General features: G+C 41.7%; 1 protein-coding gene across 1 annotated transcript in view; it reads right to left on the bottom strand.

Annotated features, from left to right (window-relative positions):
* LOC109912525 (probable ATP-dependent RNA helicase DHX35) overlaps positions 1 to 22,305 on the bottom strand; it is a 53,595-nt gene that overhangs the window by 15,992 nt on the left and 15,298 nt on the right. Inside the window, exons 4-11 of the mRNA XM_048608539.1 lie at positions 21,757 to 21,826; positions 17,265 to 17,324; positions 15,189 to 15,301; positions 12,484 to 12,580; positions 9,602 to 9,760; positions 7,327 to 7,537; positions 4,743 to 4,867; positions 3,403 to 3,457 (exon numbers count right to left, since the gene is read on the bottom strand). Of these exons, the coding sequence (XP_048464496.1) occupies positions 3,403 to 3,457; positions 4,743 to 4,867; positions 7,327 to 7,537; positions 9,602 to 9,760; positions 12,484 to 12,580; positions 15,189 to 15,301; positions 17,265 to 17,324; positions 21,757 to 21,826 (890 nt within the window). The remainder of the gene's footprint in view (positions 1 to 3,402; positions 3,458 to 4,742; positions 4,868 to 7,326; positions 7,538 to 9,601; positions 9,761 to 12,483; positions 12,581 to 15,188; positions 15,302 to 17,264; positions 17,325 to 21,756; positions 21,827 to 22,305) is intronic.

Below are 22,305 nucleotides of genomic sequence, written 5' to 3'. Positions count from 1 at the left end.
TAGGAGCAGAAAGGCTGACGTTTCGGGCCTAGACCCTTCATCAGAAACGTCAGCCTTTCTGCTCCTATGATGCTGCTTGGCCTGCTGTGTTCATCCAGCTCTGCACCTTGTTGTCCTGGAATGGGTGAGTTATCTTATGTGTTAAAGATTGGACACGCTGAGCTTGTATCTGCTCGAGTTCAGAAGAGGTGACCTGATTGAAACATGTAAAATCCTGAGGGGTCTTGACAAGGGTGCATGCGGAAACGATGCTTCCAATTCTAGGGGAAGCTGGAGCAAAGGGTTGCCTACTTAAAACAGAGATGAGCTGAATTATTTTCTCTCAGAGGATCGTCAGTCTTTGGAACCCTCTCCCTGAAAAGTTGGTGGAAGCAGAGTCCTTAAATATTTTTAAGATAGAAGCAGATAGATTCTCGTTAAGCAAGTGGTTGAAATAACATCAGGGCCAGGAGGGATTGTGGATTTGAGATTACAATCAGATCAATCATGATTTGAAGTCCCATTTCCGCTCCTGATTCAGAAACTTGTATGTCTATCTGTTCAAATTCACAATAAAAGGCGACGGTCTACTTAACATTAAGCTATTTAAAAACTTAAAAATAACTACCAACTTTATTATTTTCCTCAAAATGACAAAGGAACATACCTGTTTCTTCTGATCTATTACTCAAGATAATATTGATTTTTAAACAATGGTTATTCACTTGGTGAAATGTGATATCACTTGCAGAGATATAGCTCTGTATTCCTGCTGGCTTCACAGATAAGTTTATGAGCATAGCCTTGGAAGCCGGCTGTAAGTCAACAATTGGAAGATCTTGGCCTTGGAACTTTGCAGCAACAAGAATACAAAGAATCATTGGACCTGCCCTCCCGACATTGGCCCAATTCCACATCTGGCAGGCCCTCCTGCCCCACCCACCCCACATCAAACAATGAGAGTCTTTGGAATTTGAGGAATGGCTTGATTCACTGGTCAGTGCCAAATACTTTAATTACCTGCAGGATGGATTCCATTCCCAGGTACTGTGTGAGCACTCAAGCCAGGCATATCAAGGATATGCAGAACTGTCAAAGTATCTCCTTACTCCTGTGTTATGAATATTAGCCAAGCTCTAACAGTAAATATTGCAGCCACCAATAACAGAGTTTAAGATAACAAGGTGTGGAGCTGGATGAACACAGCAGGGCAGGCAGCATCAGAGGAGCAGGAAAGCTGACATTTCGGGTCTGGATCCTTCTTCAGAAATGGGGGAGGGGAAGGGGGCTCTGAAATAAATAGAGAAAGGGGGAGGCGATGATAGAAGGTGGATAGTGGAGCAGATAGGTGAAGAGAAGACGGACAGGTCAAGGAGGCGGGGATGAAGCCAGTACAGGTGAGTGTAGGTAGGGAGTTGGGATGGGGGGTTGGTCAATGAGGAGGGATGGGCAGATAGGTGGGAGAGAAGACAGACAGGTCAAGGAAGCGGGGACAAGAGGGACTGGTCTTGGGATGAGGTTGGGGGTGGGGAGATTTTGAAGCTTGTAAAGTCCACATTGAGACCATTGGGCTGCAGGGTTCCCAGGCAGAATATATGAGGTGCTGTTCCTCCAGCCTTCAGGTGGCATTGTTGTGGCACTGGAGGAGGCCCAGGATGGACATGTCATCCAAGGAGTGGGAGGGGGTTTTGAAATGGTTCGCGACTGGGAAGTGTTGTTGTTTGTCACGCACCAAGAGTAGGTGCTCCACAAAGCGGTCTCCAAGCCTCCGCTTGATTTCCCTGATGTACAGGAGGCCACATTGGGAACAGCAGATACAATATACCACACTAGCGGATGTGCAGGTGAACATCTGTTTAATGTGGAAGGTCTTCTTGGGGCGTGGGATGGAGGTGAATGGGGAGGTGCAGGGGCAGGTGTAGCGCTTCCTGCAGTTGCAGGGAAAAGTACCGGGGGTGGTGGGGCTGGAGGGGAGTGTGGAGCGGATGAGGGAGTCACGGAGAGAGTGGTCCCTTCAGAAGGCAGATAAGGGTGGGGAGGGAAATATATCCTTGGTAGTGGGGTCAGACCGCAGGTGGTGGAAGTGGCGGAGAATGATGCGTTGAATCCAGAGGTTAATGGGGTGATACGTGAGGACAAGGGGAATTCTGTCTTTGCTGTTATTGCGGGGAGGGGTGTGAGGGCTGGGGTGCGGGAAACGCAAGAGATGTGGTCAAGGGCGTTTTCAATCACTGTGGAGGGGAAATTGCAGTCCTCGAAAAACGAGGACATCTGGGATGTCCGGGAGTGGAACACCTCATCTTGGGGACAGATGCGGAGGAGGCGAAGGAATTGGGAATACGGGATAGCATTCTTGCAGGAAGGTGAGTGAGAGGAGGTGTAGTCTAGGTAGCTGTGGGAGTCGGTCGGCTTGAAATAGATATCAGTTTCCAGGTAGTTACCAGAGATGGAGACAGGGGTGTCTGAGATGGTCCAGGTGAAATTAAGGTTGGGGTGGAAGGTGTTAGTAAAGTGGATGAACTGTTCGAGATCCTCATGGGAGCACGAGGCGACGCTGATGCAGTCATCGCTATAACGGAGGAAGAGGTGGGGGATAGGGCCAGTGTAGCTGCGGAAGAGGGACTGTTCCACGTAACCTACAAAGAGGCAGGCATAGCTTGGGCCCATGCAGGTACCCATGGCCACCCCTTTTGTCTGTAGGAAGTGGGAGGAGTTGAAGGAGAAGTTGTTAAGGATAAGGACAAGTTCAGTTAGGCAGATAAGGGTGTCAGTGGAGGGGGACTGATCGGGCCTGCAGGAGAGGAAGGAGCGGAGGGCTTTTCAGCCATCTGCATGGGGAATGCAAGTATATAGGGACTGGACATCCATGCTGATGATGAGGTGTTGAGGACCAGGGAATCAGAAGTTTTGGAGGAGGTGGAGGGCGTGGTGGTGTCACAGACGTAGGTGGGGAGTTCCTGGACCAGGGGGGAGAAAATGGAGTTGAGATAAGTGGAGATAAGTGGAGATAAGTTCGGTGGGGCAGGAGCAGGCAGAGACAATGGGTCGACCAGGGCAGTTGGGTTTACGTATTTTGGGAAGGAGATAGAAACGGTCGGTGCGGGGTTGGGGTCCAAGTATTATGATTGGAAACAAATGGATAATGAAGTGATAACAAAATGGCTTTGTATCATTGACCATCTGTCTCCATTAGTCTACAAACAGGGGTGTTAATAGATGATCATCAGATAACTCATGAGAACCAGACTTAGTTCTCCCTGGGCAGATAGCAGATGCCAGAAATTAATTATCAAAACTAAAACAAGTGCTTGAATTCTATTTTGGGTACATGTGTCACCTTTAGAAAATGTTTATCTTTTTGAACATTATCTACAGGGAACATGAGTTTTATCTGAAATCCTAGACACAAAAACTTATCCTTACCTCCTAGGGCATAAAGCAGTTCCAATGCCTGGACCATTGACTGGGCCGGTGGAGGCTGTGAACAATACAAAAGATATGACATACAGGAGTTTGACTTGTATCATGGCTATCACAACCCCAAAGTTCATACAGCATTCCTACACTCAAATTCTATTTTGCAAGCTAGTACAAACTTCTTACATTTGCAAGACAATGAAGGAGTTTTTTGTGTGTTGCATCTTCTTCCAATAACAATGTCCCACTGAACCACAATATGTTTCACATTTCTCATTGTAACACCTCCTGATATGGCCCAACTGTCTCATTGTAACATTGGTGTCATCTACACTTTTCACAGTAACTTCCTCACATACTCCACCTCTGTCACTGTAACACTGTGATATTCCCTAAACTTTCACTATAAAATTCTATAATATGCCTCACGTATCTACTCAGATATGCTCCATCTCTCTTACTGGTATATCAAACAGCTCTCTTCAACATTCTGGTGTGCTCTATGTCATTTTATGATGTGGCCCGCAGCCTCACTACAGTGAATTCTGATATGTTCCACACCATCAGTAAAACATTCTTGGATTTGTGTCTCACACTTTTAATTATAAGACTCAATAATTATTATCGCTGGCTGAAATTTAAAGGCTGTTTGTTGTGTCTTGCTTAAATAGAAAACACTTACTAGGTCAGGCAGCATCTGTAAAGATAGAAACAGAATTTAACAGAGCTTTTTTCAACATTTAGCTCAGTTTTCTTCTCTACAGATACTGTCCAGCCTGGTAAGTGTTTTCCAGCATTTCTCTTTGATTACTGACAATGCTTTGCATAAAAATTATTTTGCAGTTGTTAACCCAGAGCAATTCAAACTTCTTGGAATGCAACATGTCAGTTAGGCATACGTACCTATAAAGCGAAAGCATTTTATTCAGACGCTCCCTAAGTCCTCCTGCATTGCAAGATGTCAACACATGGTTGCAGTATGTGGGAATGAGAGAGAGAAGGCTCTTTCAATGCTGAAACAGTCACTTTATTGCAGAATTCTGGTGTGTTACTTTTAATAATTTTAAATTAATGTAAGAACATGAAAAGGGAGCCAGGAGCCATGTTGGAAGGGGAGCCCTCATTCCTTCCACCATTTCCAGATTCTAAGAGCCTCCGTCAAAACTATTTGCAATCAGCAACTGGAAATAACGAACTGCTCTTGGCATAGTTTTATGAGCTATGAGAAATTCCCATCAGAAGACTTTAATCCACAAGTTTCACATTTCACATCTGCTGGCCTCAGGCACTGGATTACATTCACTTGATAATAAATAGACATTAACTAAACATACAGTGTTACTTACAGACAGAAAATGGAATCTCAGCACATTGTCAATACCCAGTGCTTTTAGCTGGAGTATGACTGGAGCAAGGTTACTGCGCTGCATCTCTGGCACTGTGGATTCCGGCAGTTTCTCAAAGGTTTCCTCTAAAATAGCGCAGGGAGAGAACAAAAACTCAAGTAACCTTCAGAAGCCTGCATACCAAACTGCCCAAATTGCACAGTGAAACTTCAAAAAGCTAAATTAGAATTTTAAATTTCTAATCTGATCTTCAATGCTTGTTTCAAATATAGAGTGATTAAACAGGAATATCACAAGGTAAGCCACTAATGTCAGCAGCTGTATATACTTCTCATAAATCTGGGTTCAATTAAGTGATAGATAATCCTGCATTCAAACTGTTGCACACAAAAATCATGTTTCCAGGTAAATCTTTATTTTGTCACTGGGGTTCCTCTCATGCTTTAGATTGGCATAGTGTCAGTACACGAACCCATTCAGCATTCATTGAAATTCTTTCACATATTGACAAGGTGAAACCAGTTCAGAATAAACAGGTTATCACTTTTGTTGAAAAGGCAAGACTACAAAATCTTACAAAAATATTATCTCACTAATATTCAACAAGTCTTACCCGAAAGCAACAGCATTAAGATTCAATACAGTAAGCACTGGAGGATGGTCCTATAAATGTTATAGCCCTTTTACAGAAGATGCTCTCTGGCTGGGAGCAAGCCATCTCTCTTTGTGGAATCAGACCACAAGCAAGAATTACACTGAAAGAAAGATTGCTCATGTCTTCGTTGTTCTTTCATCTTTCAAATTGACACTCAAGATATTACTCTCAGCTTTGGGAGGCAATGGGGTTACTACAATGGTTTTCCCTAGGCCAGGGAGAAATCATTCAGTGTTTTATTCTCCTGATCACTATCCAATGATCCCTCCCTGTAAAAGAAGATGAGTGAGAGAATGTGGATGCATAGTAAAAGAAGATATTTTTATGACACATATTAAAAACAAGAAGTAGGTGGGTGCATGCACCGTTCAATGTAGTGCTCAGCTGCCACAGACCAGGAAGTCCTCAGGTCACTAACTGATCTGTGGTCAGTTCGTGGAGGAGGCTATTCAGCCCATCAGCTGCTTTTGTCAATCACCTCAAATCTGACTGTTGACCCTTCTGTTACTGGAAGCCGTGTCTCTTTACGTACTCTGTCAAAGCATTTGGAACATCTCCATCGTATGTTTACCACGCTGATCTCAGGCGAGCTGTTGGCATGGTAACCATGCCTAGTAATCCAATGGAGGGGAAGTAAATCAGCAAAGATTTCTCCTCCCACTTGTTGTCCAATAGCATTTGGAAAATGGAGGTTGAGCTGTGACCCACTTCTTGTTGAGTAGCCTGCCAGCCATCACTGTCTAGACTTGCATTTGAAAGACAGGCATTAAGTTAAAGAATTGGGAGCACTCAGTGCTGCGCCGATGCAACCCAGCAAGAGCCATTATTGTGACAAGGAGGAGTGAATGTTGAGTAAGGAAGAAAAACAGATATGCAAATGTTATTGCTGTCTTTATGAAGCATCCTCAGAAAGCTCCAGCTACTGAAGAACAATCCATCAGTTTGGCATCACTAGTCCAAGCTACTGGCGATATTGTCAGATTTCACTAATTACAATTTTCCAGCATGGTGAAATCTTGTACTGAAGACTGGCTAGATTTTCAATTCATGCTCAGATTATGAGCTCAGCTTTTATTTATGGAATTTTCTTAAAATATGAAGTATGGTCAGAGTAAAGATTTAAATGATCTTCTTTTGCTATCCCATTCATGATCATTACATTTAAACTATCACAGAGGTTACCACAGTAAATAAAGTAAATTGTTCACTATACAGAATTAAGTACCCATCGCACTCAACCTCCACAATCTAATTTCTCAATCCTTCTAACCATAGGCCAAATCCATGCTGAGATATCATGCCAGTTTTGCCCAGTTTAAATATCAGACTTGATGCACAATCAAAAACAGAAAATATCAGTGGGATACCTTACCACGGAGGCAGTACGGTAAAGCCAAATACAATTGCCACTCATTATCTGTACACATCACCTCCCCACCAACAGGACCATTTGCTTCTCTCCAGAATGTCACCCGCGTTCTCTCCATACAGCTCATTTGGAGCTGAAACCCTCACAGTGCTTTTATTACTTCCAGACACAACTATTCCAATTCCGCTAGCTCCTCTAGTCCCACAATCCTCAAAGAGCTCTATAATCCTCAGATTTTGGCATCCTGTTTACCACTAATTTCTTTCATCTTGATGTTAGCAGCTGGGCTTTCAGCTTTGTAGACCTCACGTTCCTACCTCCCTTCTCTGCTCTAAGAAGGTTTCAGAAAAACCCAGCTTTTTGATCAAGCTGTTGGTTATAATGTTCTATCATCTCTTTATGAGGCTCAATGTCAAATTCTATCTGACAATCGTCCAGTAAAACGTCTCCGAAGGCACTATATAAATGCTAGCTATATTAGTCCTGGCCTGCAAGGCTCAATTTCACAGATGAGCCTCAGAATTGCTTAAAACAAACACTACCTACACATACTTTCTCACCTGTGCATAGTCTGAAGCACTTTCCCGAGCGATTTCGGCCTGCTCGCCCTGCTCGCTGAGCTGCAGATGCCTGGGAGACTGGAGTTACAACGAGAGATTCGATACCTGTTCTGGGATTGTAGGCTCTCAGCTTCACAAAGCCACAGTCGATGACAAAAACAATCCCATTAATAGTGATTGAGGTTTCTGCAATGTTTGTGGCTACCACTATCTGTGGAGAAAAACAAAGCAACATACAATCAGTGCCGTACATTTATAGAGCTTTAGAATAAGATACATGATGAAGTTATACAAGATCCTAAGGGGCTTTGACAGGAATGATGTGGAAAGGATGTTTCTTCTTAATGGAAAATCTAGAACTGGTTGTTTAAAAATCGGGGTCACCCTGCTAAAACAAAGATGAGGCAAAAATATTCTCTCAGATGATCAAAAGTCTTTGGAAATCTCTTCGCAGAAAGGTAGTGGAAGTAGAAGGTTTAGGGCAGGAAGGTTGGTACTCAGATAATGCAGATTTAAGGGAACCGTCAAAAGCATCAGAAAGGAGTTGAGAATGTTTTTATGCAGAAAACTGCTGAAATCTGAGACACACAACATGAAAGGTGGGGGGAGCAGCTCAATTGTTAACTTTCATAAAGAAATTGTTGGAGAAAGTGTGATGGGAGCAGGGCAGTTAGATAACACATTCAAAGCAGCTATACAGACATGGGAGGATGAATGACCTCTTTCTGCAATGTACAATTATGATTTTAAACTGGCTTTCCTCATTGTTCCTGGTTTTAAAGATTCAAGGGACAGCACCATATTCTGGTAGGACATTACTTATAAATTGTATGGCTTTTAAATAATTCTGATAGTTACCTAATCTGCCTGTTAAGTGTGCAACTTAAACCAGTGGAATGGTGGCACAGTGAGGAAATGCATTATAGAGTATTGTGTACTATGAGTGTGTGTTGAACTTTTGGGGGCTAATAATCACTTGGTTTGTTGCATTAAAAAATGTAAATTATCTTTTTTATGTAGATTGGTGAGCTTTCCATTAATTATTCCCTTCAGCATTCTACTCTCCTGCCTTCCCAAGTGCCACCAACACCTCACTGGTGGGACCTTATTCATAAATTGTATGACTGTTAAATAATTCTGACAGTCACTTAATTTGCCTGTCAAGTGTCAAACTTAAACCAGTGGGGTGGTGGTACAGTGCTCTCACTTCAGGGTTCAAGCCCCACTTCAGGCTTTGAGTACGTACGTAATCTGATAATTTAGTGCAGGTCTCTGGGAATGCTGCATGGTCAGAGATAGCATTTTTCTGATGAGATGTTAGAACTGACTTTACCTACTTGTTCATGAAACATCCCATGCCCTTATCAAAGGGAGCAGGAAAATTCTCAAAAATTGATCTAATAGTTATTCCTCAACCAACACTACCGAGACAGACTAACTAATTTATAATATTGTTATCTTGTTGCTTTGTGGGTCATTATTGCGTGAAAATTGGTTGTTGCATTTCGAAATATCACAACAGCACAGAAAATGCTATTGGCTCCATGTAGAACAGTCTGCAGATCGATCTGGTCAGTTCTTCTCACCTATGCTGTTCTTGTAACATTGCAGGTCTATTTCCCTCAAGTGCCCATGCAATTTCCTTTTGAAATCAACATTCATCTCATTTCCACCACTTTCATGGGTAGTGTGTTCCAGGTCATTCATACTCCCTACATAAAAAAAATCCTTCCTCACATTCTCCTTACATCACTTAAATCAGTGTCCCTTTGTCCTTGCACCAACACCTAATTGAAAAAGCTTTTTATTTTTATCCACTTTATCCACCCTGTCATAATTTTCTACATCTATCAAACCTTTCCTTGATTCACTGTGTAACAACAGTAAGGTAGGAATTATTAGGCACTAAACCACCTAAGGATATAAAATATTGAATATGAATGTAATTTCTTTCTTTTTCTAAAAGTGTTGCCTCCTTTGCAGGATAGAGATCACTGGCTATCTTTTAGTACCTCAGCCATTCTTCATATATTACCCTGGTCAGAGTGTATACAGATTATTTGACCAAAATGTCACTACCAAGTTATTTGTCCTTTGCTGATATCCACCGTCTTACACAGCAACAAGGAAGCCTGGCTGACTTTGCATTGCTTGCTCAGAGGCTAATGTGCTCAACTCTCAGTCGCCGCAGGACAGATTTTGGCACAGCAAACGTATTGGAGTGACTAGGAGCTGCAAGCCATTTCAAACAAGAAATCCGTATGTGCAATCTCACCTTCCTGCAGTTAGGGGACATTCTTTCAAAGACTTTCATCTGTTCGCCAGGAGGCAGCCCTGCATACATTGGGAGAACACGGAGGTGCTTTTTCATCCCGCTGCGAGAAAGAGCACGGGCCTGCTCTATCACCATGGAAACTACCATCTCCACTTCCTCCTGTAGAAAGAAAAAATGACTGAGGAGGAATTTTAATGAAATTATTAGCGCTACCATGTTAAAATCCACCATGTTAAAAAATTTCAGTCATTGTAAAATAGTGGCTATTTTGTTTTCTCCTGCTCAATCTGCACCACCAGTTATTTTCTCATTGAATCAATAAAAAATAAACATCAGACACCAATAGCTAAATTTCCCTCTAAAGTTATATTTTTGAGTTGGCTATTGAAAGTTATATTAATTCTTGTCTTGGTTCTCAACACATTCAGAATAAACAAGCCAACAAGTGCATTAACATATTATTTACACATCTGTTTAAATCAGTGTTCAAATGGTGCACAAAGGGAATTAAAGCCATATGGTCCTAAGCATATGCATCCATTGTGTCATATTTTACCACTGAGATGCCTGTGCTAATGATCTATAAATGAAAAGAATGTGATTCAAGATAAATAAGTGTGCTATAGTAATGAAAAATAGAGATTCCCCAATAAAAACACTTCTCTACATGACTAAAGCAGCTGTTATTTGCTTTTATAAACCGCATATTAAAATTGATGTTTATATCCATACAGTCCTACAACATTCCCCTCAGTTAAAGGAAAAAACTCATTTTATTAATTTATTTATTTCTATCCACATATTATTCACTTATATATTGGGATGCTGCTTAATGGGAGTCCAAGTTCATAACCTCACATGTAAAACTAGGTGTGGAGCATTACCAAAACATTGTTCCCTTGCTGAATATTGTCCTGTCCTCAGAAAACATCCATAATCTTCACATGTTGACTACTGGGAACTGGATATTCAATGAGACTTTTCCACTCCCTAGTCCAAGTAGTGGTGACTATAATTCCCTATTACAATCCTAAGTGAACTTAGCAGGGATTGAGTGTCTCAGACAAGGTTGGTGGTGGGGGGGAGCACATGACCAGAAAGAATCTGCAGCATTATCAACTCCTGACTGCTGTGTAACATCTATTATCTCAGGTACTTGTGTGTAGACATGAAGCAAAGGAAGTTGGGATTCGGCCACAATGACCCCACTTTCAAACTGAATACTAAAGCTCACTGCTTCAGTCCACGCATGAAGAATAGCCTTTAATTTGAGGGAGCAAAGACGTGAGAGAATCTATGAAGCAATTCCTGAATATGGTGAAAATGGGGGAGAAAGTCATACATGGTACATTATCAATAACTTGTGGTGTTCCAGTCAAAGATAATGTAGATTTTTTTAAAAATTCTAATCCAAATATTTTACTGCATCAAATCCAGGAACTGAGCTGTTACACAAATCATTAATTTTATCAAAAAGATTTGTTGACACAATGCCTGCAGTTCCTATATTAATTAGATCCAGGAAACAAGTCGGTTACTAATTGCTGTAACCCAGGCAAGTTAATGAGAGAGGATCACCTAGAAGAAGTATTCTTTAGTTAAAGCCATTACAGATACGACATTACGAAAAAATATTCTGCCAGTTATGATTTTAATTCACAGAGCTTCTTTCCTTTTTAAGGCTTTTGCCACTAGTTCCATTCTTCCCATCAATGGAGACCTCGAGGCAGCAAACATCATACGGTTGCCTAGTAACAAACAATACTGTCAGCAACCTTTCCCCTATCAGCCTTTGCAACTGAAAATCAATGGGCTTTGCAGACTCTGGTTTCTTTGAGCAATTGAATTTGTGATCACGCACCAGATATTGTAAAGAGGCAGACTAACTACAGCATCTCTCTCTTTACCTGGTGTTTACAATACATCAGTGCAAGTTACTGTTAGGAACCAGCTCCCTAATGGATCAGTGAAGTCAACTAGTAGCTAAGACATACAGAACTGATTTGATGATAGTGTTGTTAGCAATAGTGTTGTTAGGTGCTACAATGCAGTCTACTTGATTGGCACCCTGTTCACCATCTTAAACTTCCACTCCCTATACCATCAGTGCACTGCAACTGCAATGTGCACTGTCTACAGGATGTACTGTAGCACCTAGTCAACACCTCTTCAACCCCAAATCCAAACTTATGATCTTCTTGATAACAGATGGATGAGCACAGTACATGCATGGGCATAACACCACCTTCAAGTTACGGACCATCCCCACTAGACAGATCATTTTTGTTGCTTCATCATCATCAGGTCAAATTCCTGGAGCTCCATACTTAAACTTGACTGTGGAAATCACCAACCCCATCTGGGCTGCTGTATTCAAGAATAACTTCTCAAGAGAGACTTGGTATGGACACCATATACCATTTTTGCCTGTGATATTCATACGTTGTGAATGAATATCTAAACCTAGGAGATGGCCAGATTTCCTGCTGTTTGTCACTGTCAGTGCCCCAACAGAAAGTACCAGTAACCAACAGACAGCAGGTTTGGATTTAGCTGCAATAGTCAAGAGCTTGCTCTCTCACACACAAACATCAAAAATGGTTACTTGATCAAAACTTTGAAGGGCAATCACATGACAGTGTCCAGCAATGACGTCTTTTGAAGAGGTAAATAGGGGAGGACACTGGCCAAAAATGTTGCAAGTTTAGAGAGTTGGTGTGCCGAGGTGGTTAGTACAGTGCCTCAGTAAACTTTTATTACAAGGTTGGCATTCCTGCAGATACCACAAAACCCAAGATCCTTCTTCAACCTCATTAATACCCACGCTCCAACCAATTGACAAGCCAGAAAAAAGATTATATGGACAGAGAAAAAGAAATTACCTGGCCAGTGAGAAAAGCTAGGATATCACCATCAGCCTCATTCTGGTGGATTTTCGTGACTGTGTCCACTGTAGCTTTCACATAATCAGGGACTGGACTGAGGACACAAAAGAAAAAAATAAAAATTAGAACATGTCAGTTAAGATTTGAAGAGCTTTGCATGGAACTTGAGTATTGAGTGGAAAAAACTCTAATTGTGTCTGTGATAGTCCCAACAATCTCCCCATGCACCTTTTGTACATCCCCATCCATATCAAAATCCTGATCTTACCTATCCCCTGGAAAGAAACAGGGAGATTAACATGGGGAATGAGTTACCAGCGATTGGTCTGCAGTTATCTCCTACTGGTTGACAAAAAAGGATACTTGTTGGACATTTATGTAAAATTAGAGAAATGTGACATAATCCAAGGAAAATACATTTTTCAATACGGTCAAAAACACTGAAGTAACACAATAGCAATGGAGAGGGGAGGAAAATAAGTATAAATGAAAGGTGAAAAGAACTTGCATTTATATAACAACTTTGATGATCATTGGATGTTCCAAATCGCTTCCACTTCCAAAGCCAGTGAAGTAGTGAGTACTTACAAGAAACAAGTTTATAACAATTCTGCATAACAAGGTCCCACAAACAGAGATGATTCAGGTGACGAGATAAGATATTTGGTGGAGCTGATTCAGGAATAAAGATCAATTAGGATCTCAACAGAACTTTCTTGAAAAGTGGCATAGGATTGTTCACCTCTCCCAAATCAGACTGGACGTTTTCCAGGTCTTGCTGCACATCAACGCAGAGTGCTTTTTCATTTGAGGTATCAAGACTGGTGCTGAATCTTGTATCATTATCAGCAATCATCCAGATTTCTGACCTTATGATGGAGGGAAGATTTTGGTGAAATAGCTGAAGATGGTTGAGCCTCAGATACTTTCCAGAGGAACTCCTGCAGAGATGTCCTAGGACCACCTCACTGATGTCTGCTCAAAAGCAGTGTCATTTTCCCCATTGAATCAGATTATTCTATCTATAGTGGCTTGCAAAAATGTAGGATAGGGGACAGGGGGGCACGTATGTGGTCTGTGGCGTCCTTTGTCTTGCCTCAGTGGCCCAGGGGCAAAGGCATTTGAGAACACATAAAGGTGGATAAATCCTGGGCCCTGATCAGGTGTACCCTAGAACTCTTTGGGAAGTTAGGAAAGTCATTGCTGGGCCCTTTACCGAGATATTTGTATCTGGTGACACTGTTTAAGAAAGGTACTAAGGAAAAGCCAGGGAACTATAGACCTGCGAGCCTGTCATTGGTAGTGGGCAAGTTGTTGGAGGCAATCCTCAGGGGCAGGATTTACATTTATTTGAAAAGGCAAGGACCGATTAGGGATAGTCAACATGACCTTGTGTGTGGCAAATCATGTCTCACTAACTTGACTGAGTTTTTTGAAGAAGTAACAAGGAGGATTGATGAGGGCAGAGCAGTGGACGTGATCTACGTAGATTTCAGTAAGGGATTCGACAAGGTTCCTCATGGCAGACTGGTTAGCAAAGTTAAATCACATGGAAAACAAGGGAGAATTAGCCATTTGGATACAGAACTGGCTCGAAGGTAGAAAACAAAGGGTGATGGTGGACCGTTGCTTTTCAGACTGAGGGCCTGTGACCAGTGGAGTGCCACAAAGATCCGTGTTGGGTCCACTGCAATTTGTCATTTATGTAAATGATTTGGATGTGAACACAGGAGGTACGGTTGGTCAGTTTGCAGATGACACCAAAATTGGAGGTGTAGTAGACAGTGAAGAAGGTTACCTCAGAGTACAACAGGATCATGACCAATAGGCCGAGGTATGGCAGATGGAGTTTAATTTAGATAAATGTGAGGTGCTGCGTTTTGGAAAGGCAAATCAGGGCAGGACTTATACACTAAATGGGCAGGTCCTGGGGAGTGTTGCTGAACAAAGAGACCTTAGAGTGCAGGTTCATAGCTTCTTACAAGTAGAGTCGCAAGTAGATAGAACAGTGAAGGAGGCGTTTGGTATGCTTGCCTTTACTGGTCATCGCATTAAGTATAGGAGCTGGGAGGTCACTCTACAGCTGTACACGACATTGGTTAGGTCACTTTTGGAATACTATGTGCAATTCTGGTCTCCCTGCCACAGGAAGAATGTTGTGAAACTTGAAAGGGTTCAGAAAAGATTTACAAGGATGTTGCCAGGGTTGGAGGGGTTGAGCTGCAGCGAGAGGCTGAATGGGCTGGGGCTATCTTCCCCAGAGCATTAGAGGCTGAGGGGTGACCTTATAGACATTTATAAAATTATAAGGGTAGGGATAGGGTGAATAGCCAAGATCTTTTCCCCACGGTGAGAAAGTCCAAAACTAGAGGGCATTGATTTAAGGTGGGAGGGAAAAGATTTAAAGGGACCTAAGGGGTAACATTTTCATGCAGAGGGTGGTGTGTTTATGGAATGAATTGCCAGAGAAAATGGCTGGTACAATTAAGGCATCTGGATGGGTATATGAATAGGAAGGGTTTAGAGGGAAATGTGCCAAGTGCTGGCAAACAGGACTAGATTTATTTGGGATATCTGGTTGGCATGGACGAGTTGGACCAAAAGGTATATGCTGTGCAGCTCTATGACTCTATAACCACTGCTATGAGAACAACCCAAGTGGTTAAACACTCTTGCTCTTTTCCCAAAGCCCTGGACTATACCTTAAAGTATAAAATATGTCAACTGGAAATGTCCGTCCCTCCACAGTCAGGATGGCACATGTGTCCTTACTAGGGTCGGTGGTCTCATTCATATTGAAAAAGCTCCGAAATTTCTGCAAAAAAGAAATTTTTAAAATATACAGACCATCAGTCTTCTAAGCATGAACACCAGCAATGTAGTTTTATCAGAAGACTTTGATTAGAGTTAAAACAACTGAGGGATCAAATTTTCAACACTTGTGGGCTGAAATCAAAACAGAGAAAGCAGTGAGGAACCCCCTCAAAATGAAAGAAATGGTGGAGTGGTTCACATCACTGACATTCTGAACAGATTTTTAAAAGATGTCAAGAAGCTTTGATCCAAGAATCCAGGGTTATTCCAAAAATCAATTGCAATGGCTCACTCACTGCCCCAGCTGAAACCTGGGGAGTGTTGCCGAACAAAGAGGGGGGCAGGTTCATAGTTCCTGGAAAGCGGAGTCGCTGATAGACAGGATAGTGAAGAAGGTGGTGTCTGGTACACTTGCCATTATTGGTCAGTGCATCAGAATTGGGAGGTCATGTTGTGCCTGTACAGGACATTGGTTAGGCCATCTTTGGAATACTGTGTTCAATTCGGGTCTCCCCTGCTAAAGGAAAGATGTTGTGAAACTTGAAAGGATTCAGAAAAGATTTGAAAGGATGTTGCCAGGGTTGGAGGGCTTGAGCTATAGGGAGAGGTTGAATAGGCTGGGGCTATTTTCCCTGGACCGGAGGTTGAGGGGGGACATTATAGAATTTTATAAAATCATGAGGGGCATGGATAGGGTGAATAGTCAAGTCTTTTCCCCACGGTAGGTGACTCCAAAACTAGAAGGCATAGGTTTAAGGTGAGGGGGGTAAGTTTTAGAAGGGGCCTAAGGGGTAACTTTTTCATGCAAAGTGTGGTGTGTGTATGGAATGAACTGCCAAAGGAGGTGGTGGAGGCTGGTACAATTACAACATTTAAAAGGCATCTGGAAGTGTATATGAATAGGAAGGGTTTAGAGGGATATGGGCCAAGTGCTGGTAAATGGAACTAGATTAATTTTGGATTTCTTGTCCGTAAGGACCGAACAGCCTGTTTCTGTGCTGTACATCTCTATGACTCTAGCTATACCTCTCTGTGACTCTATCTCTGGCAATGAATGCCTACATTAAATATATGGGAAGGCTTTTTCCTTCTACTCATAAGAGCAGCAACCTTCCTTCACTGTTACGGAACATTGTCACAAGATCCTTTGATCGCAAATCTTAAAGAGGCATACCTGATAAAGCAGACAGAAAAGACATAGAGCCAGTGGTATCAAAAGCAGCTTGTTTACCAAGTGTTACACTGTTTCACAATGTTTCCCTGGATTCTCTGCTGTAATATCAGTGGAAGACCACTAAACTTCAGACAAACGGCTTTAAACCAGAGCTTCCATGGAAATTATGGGAGACAATCAAAGGAAGCCCCACATGTTCCACAGAACTTCAGCCTCAAAATATGTATGCTCCTGTAGGAGACTTGCTGATTGTAGGATATTACTGGAGGACAATCTATAATTGCCCCATTTTTACATTATAGTACACACAAATGTGTTATGGCTCTTCCAATCATATTAAGAAGTAAACTTTCTATCTGTAAGTGTGACTCTGGTTTAAGATTTGGCTGTGAACTGAAATGAAAGTTCATATTTAAAAAGCATGTTGAACAAAGCAAAGCACTCTAAGGCACTTTACAGGAGCACTGTCAAACAACATCTGACACTTAGCCACACAAGAAGATATATGAATAAATAATCAAAAACTTAGTAACAGGGTATGTTCTCAAGGTTAGAGTGAGAGGTTGACACAGACTAAGGTCTAGGGAGGAAATTCCAGAACTTAGGGTTAAATTAGTTGAAAGTGCAGCTACTAATTGTGGAGCACAGAAAATTGTGGAAAAGTAAGAGGTCAAAATAGGAGGAGCACCAGATCTCACAGAGTTCTAGGGATGAAGGAGGTTACAGAGGTAGGGAGGGGAAAGATATGCCTACTCTGGGTTCATACACGTATAGTAACGTGAGGGCATACCTCTGCATCTAGTGTAGCGGAGGACACAATAAGTCGAAGATCACCTCTCTTCTTCTGTATCTACAGAGATAGGGAAAAATACATGATGAACAATAACTTTGGCAACAAAATTAATGCAACTTTTTCCCCAAGATCTTTTGCACTAACTCTGTTCTTATTTACTTTTCCTCTCTTTCTCATCAACTTTCTTTCTCTTGTATTTGAAACCTGGTGACTCTTTACTGAGAAACAAAAGAAAGAAGGACTTGCAGTTACATATCCCCTTTCACGCCTTCAAAATGTCTCATAGCCCTTTTACCCGCTAATGAAGAAATTCTGAAATGTAATCACTGCTCACTGTACGAAACACAATAATCAATTTGCTCACAGAAAGCACCCACAGCACAGATAATAGTTTGTTTCAGTGATGCTGATTAAGGAGTAAATTTGGGCACCTTCGAAATAGTGCCGTGAGATCTTTTACAACTTCCTCACAGGGCAGAAAAGGTCTCAGTGTAACATCATTTCCAAAAGACCACACTTCCAACAAAGTAGCACACTTTCAGAACTGCACTGAAGAATCAGTTTGGATTGTGCTCATGTCGGGAATTAACTTGAATGCACAAATGATTTGATTCAATGTCCATAGTGCTATCATTGAGTTAAGGCTCACCCTCTATACTTCCACAAATGTCAACATATTATCCAAGTGACTCATTACTCAACTATGAGATAGTAAGAACTGCAGATGCCAGAGTCAGAGTCAATACAGTGTGGAGCTGGAGGAACACAGCAAATCAGGCAGCATCAGAGAAGCAGGGGAGTCAATGTTTCAGGTCGAGGCACTTCATTAGTCCTTCATCACCATTACTCAAGTATGATCTTTGACATTAGATGTTTAATGGTCTTAGACTCAAAGAATAACATAATTGAGATGATCCTTTTCTGATCTTAGATATAGGCAAAACAATTCCACTATTGATCACAGGATGATGATCAATAGTGAGAATTGGGGTTGATCTTCCAGTATCTCATTTAGGTTTAATAACAATAACCAGCATTCGTGTAGCACCATTAATATAGAGACCAAATTTCACGATGCTTCAGGCACCGATCGAAAGAAGCAGATGTCAGAAGACAACCAAAACTTAAATAAGTTGCTTATGAGGATCTTGTAAGAGAAGAGAGAGGAGGGAAAGGCATCAGGACATAAGGAGGCAAGACACACCTGTCAACAGGTATCAAAGGAAGGAGAGCTGTAAGGGGAACAGGGCCAAGAAATGGAGAGTTTTGGAGGCAGAGGTTGTTTATGGGGCTGAGGACACAGAGGGCAGGGAAATATAGGGATATAATCAAAAGGATGCCAAATTGAATACACAGGGTGTTAGGAGCTAATGTAGATGTTATGAATGAGGGGAGATCGAGGAGTGGTAGTGGGGTAATGGGGCAATAGTGGGGCAATTATAGATTGTCCTCCAGTAATATCCTACAATCAGCAAGTCTCCTACAGGAGCATACATATTTTGAGGCTGAAGTTCTGTGGAACATGTGGGGCTTCCTTTGATTGTCTCCCATAATTTCCATGGAAGCTCTGATTTAAAGCCGTTTGTCTGAAGTTTAGTGGTCTTCCACTGATATTACAGCAGAGAATCCAGGGAAACATTGTGAAACAGTGTAACACTCGATAAACAAGCTGCTTTTGATACCACTGGCTCTATTTCTTTTCTGTCTGCTTTATCAGGTATGCCTCTTTAAGATTTGCGATCAAAGGATCTTGTGACAATGTTCCGTAACAGTGAAGGAAGGTTGCTGCTCTTATGAGTAGGAGGAGGTGGAGAACAGAATACTATTGTTAGATAAGTTAAAAAGGAGGAATACTAATTAGGAGGGAATTCAAAGATTTTGAATGAATGACATTAAAGGAACAGCAATAGGTTTCCAAGTCAGGGTGGTAAGTGGCTTGGAGAGGAACTTGCAAGTGGAGATGTTCCCATGTAATCTGCTGCCCTTGTCCTTCTAGATATTAGTGGCTGTGGATTTGAAAAGTGCTGTCTAAGAACGTTTGGCTAATTTCTGCAGTGTATCTTGTAGATAGCACACACTGCTGCTACTGATTTGCATCAGTTTGTGGATGCAATGCAAATCAAACAGGATGCTTTGTTCTGGATGGTGTCAAGCTCCTGGAGTGTTGTTGGAGCTGCACCCATCCAGGCAAGTGGGGAGTATTCCATCACACTCCTGACTTGTACCTTGTAGATGGTGGACTGGCTTCGGGGAATCAGAAGGTGAGTTATTTGCAGCGGGATTCATATACTCTGACCTGTTCTTGTAGGCACTGTATTTATATCGCTGGTACTCCTTGATGCCACTCGGTCAACTGCGGCCTTTATGTCAAGACTAGTCACTTTCACCTCATCTCTGGAGTTCAGCTCTTTTGTCCATGTTTGGACCAAGGCTGTAATGAGGCCAGGAGCTCAGTGGCCCTGGCAGAATGCAAACAGGCCGTCACTGAGCAGGTGCTGCTTGATAGCACTGTTGATGACACATTCCCTCATTTTACTGATGATCGAGAATAGACTTTTGGGGCAATAATCAGCTGGGTTGGATTTGTCCTGCTTTTTGTGTGCATGACATACCTGGGCAATTTTCTACAATGTCAGGTAAATACCAATGTTATGGCTGTACTGGAACAGCTTGGCGAGGGGTAAAAGCAGGTCCTGGAGGACAAATCCTCATTATTATTGCTGGAATGTTGATGGGTCCCACAGCCTTTGCAGTATTCAGTGCCTCCAACCATTTTTTGATATCATGTGGAGTGAGTCAAATTGACTCAAGACTGACATTTGTGATGATGGGGACCCCTGCTGGAGGCCGAGATGGATCATCCACTCAGTACTTTTGGCTGAAGATTGCTGTGAATGCTCTAGCCTTATCTTTTGCTTTGATGTGCTGTGTTCCCCCGTTATTGAGGATGGGGATATTTGTACAGCCTCCTTTGCCAGTGAGTTAATTAGGTGTGGCAGGACTGCAGAACTGAAATCTGCCCTGTTGCATGTGGAATCATTTAAATCTGTCTATCACTTGCTGCTTATGCTGTTTGGCACATGAGCAGTCCAGTTTTGTGTAGCTTCACCAGGTTGATACCTCATTTTTAGCTCTGCCTGGTGGTGCTGCTTCTGCTGCTCCTGGATTCTTCATTGAACAAGTTGTCATGGAGGATGAGCAGGGAAAAAATGTACATAATCACAGTAAACGTAATTTGTCACTTTGCTTGTCACTTTTCAATGCAAAGGCAAGGGTAAAACATCTGTTTAGAGACAGAGTGTTTAAAGAGAACAATCCATTCACAATATCAGCTAGCATGGGGTTAGTTGAATGCTCAGCAGTTTAATGGGAACAGAGTTATGGGAATGGTCATCATTGAGTACAAGATTTAAGAGCCAAGGCGATCATGATCTTCCAAACTGAACCATTCCAGATCATACTAACAGCAGATGATTGTGTTGTTGGAGTGGTAGTTAAGCCACCCTGAATGCTGGCTATTTGCTTCCTTCAACACTGTCAACAACACTACCCTTCTTCCATTAATCCTCTGGTCGTGATTGGACACTCTAACACTTCTCCACAGATAACAAACACAAGGAACTCCATGACCTATTATTTGAAGAGTTCTCTTCTTCTTCCAGTCTTATTCTGAATATTTTAGATCTATTCTTCAACCATATTAGGATCCTTCTTAAGCACCACATTTTGAACCTATGATGATGTTTTCCAATGCTAAAAGCTTCATATCCATAATTCAGCACTGACCTGTCGTAACATCTTTGTACATGAACTCTATTTTCAAGGTTCAAGCTGATATTTCTTAGAATGGTTTTATAAAAATAAATTTTGGGTTTCAGTACCGCTGTTGACATTGGATGTTAGAGAACAATGGATAAGATATGCCCAAAGAGGGCAAATTAAGATAGGAAGGAAGCTAGGATTAAGATTATCAATAAGCATTACAAATATAATTTTATTGCCCAGTTACAAAGTTGCACTAACTTCTATGGAACAGAGGTATTCCAGCTTGTGTACTATATAATCTAAATGACTCAAATGTAAAACCATCCTAAAATAAACAACCTCATATCTCTGATAGGGTCTAGGCCCGAAACGTCAGCCTTTCTGCTCCTATGATGCTGCTTAACCTGCTGTGTTCATCCAGCTCTGCACCTTGTTACCTCATATCTCTAATTGTCTCAGAATGAGCAGGTCTCTAAACACTTTCACAATCTAAGTAAAGCCAGAAGTAGAATAAAAATATTGTAAATCTGAGAAAAAGGTCAACACGCAAATCCCATTTCTGTTTCGATGCTAATGGATTTGTTGTGTAATTTCAGTTCTTAAATCAAAAAATGTCTATGGGTAAGGTTTTTCTTCTACAGTCTCAGATCTTATCTTCCAAGAATAAAACATGCTGTCTTTTTAACTTCATCAAACATAAGCAAAAGCATTACACATTGCTGACCTTTCTTAATAAGCCAATAGCTATGTCTGTGTACAAGGTTCTCTCATGGGCTTCATCCAACAGGAGAACACTGAAATATGAGAAAACACAAGAATCCATTACAAAAAGTCAATCACGTGAACCAATCAAAACTCAGTGTTCCCTCCCCACAAGAATAGAGTTGACTATCACAATTCAAAATGTATTATCACCCAATTAAAAATGTTTCATTGTAGCAAAATGTATTGCAAATCAAAAGAATAAGTGAACCTTTTGCAGTTTTCTCCTTAAGTATGCCAAGCTATAAAAATAATACTTTTGTAGAGCTTGTTTGACAGTAAACACAATGGGTGATCATTTAACGGAACATCTCAACTGCTGCCTGGAGAATGGCAGAGACAACAAGGTGCAGGGCTGGATGAACACAGCAGGCCAAGCAGCATCATAGGAGCAGAGAGGCTGACGTTTCGGGCCTAGACCCTTCATCAGAAAAGGGGGAGGGGAAGGGGGTTTTGAAATAAACAGGGAGAGAGTGGGAGGCGGATAGAAGAGGGATAGAGGAGAGGATAG

The sequence above is a fragment of the Rhincodon typus genome, chromosome 19 (assembly GCF_021869965.1).
Source record: "Rhincodon typus isolate 14 chromosome 19, sRhiTyp1.1, whole genome shotgun sequence".
NCBI classification, from domain to species: domain Eukaryota; kingdom Metazoa; phylum Chordata; class Chondrichthyes; order Orectolobiformes; family Rhincodontidae; genus Rhincodon; species Rhincodon typus.
The sequence above is the reverse complement of the archived record's forward strand: the minus strand, read 5'-3'. Positions and strand labels throughout refer to the sequence as shown.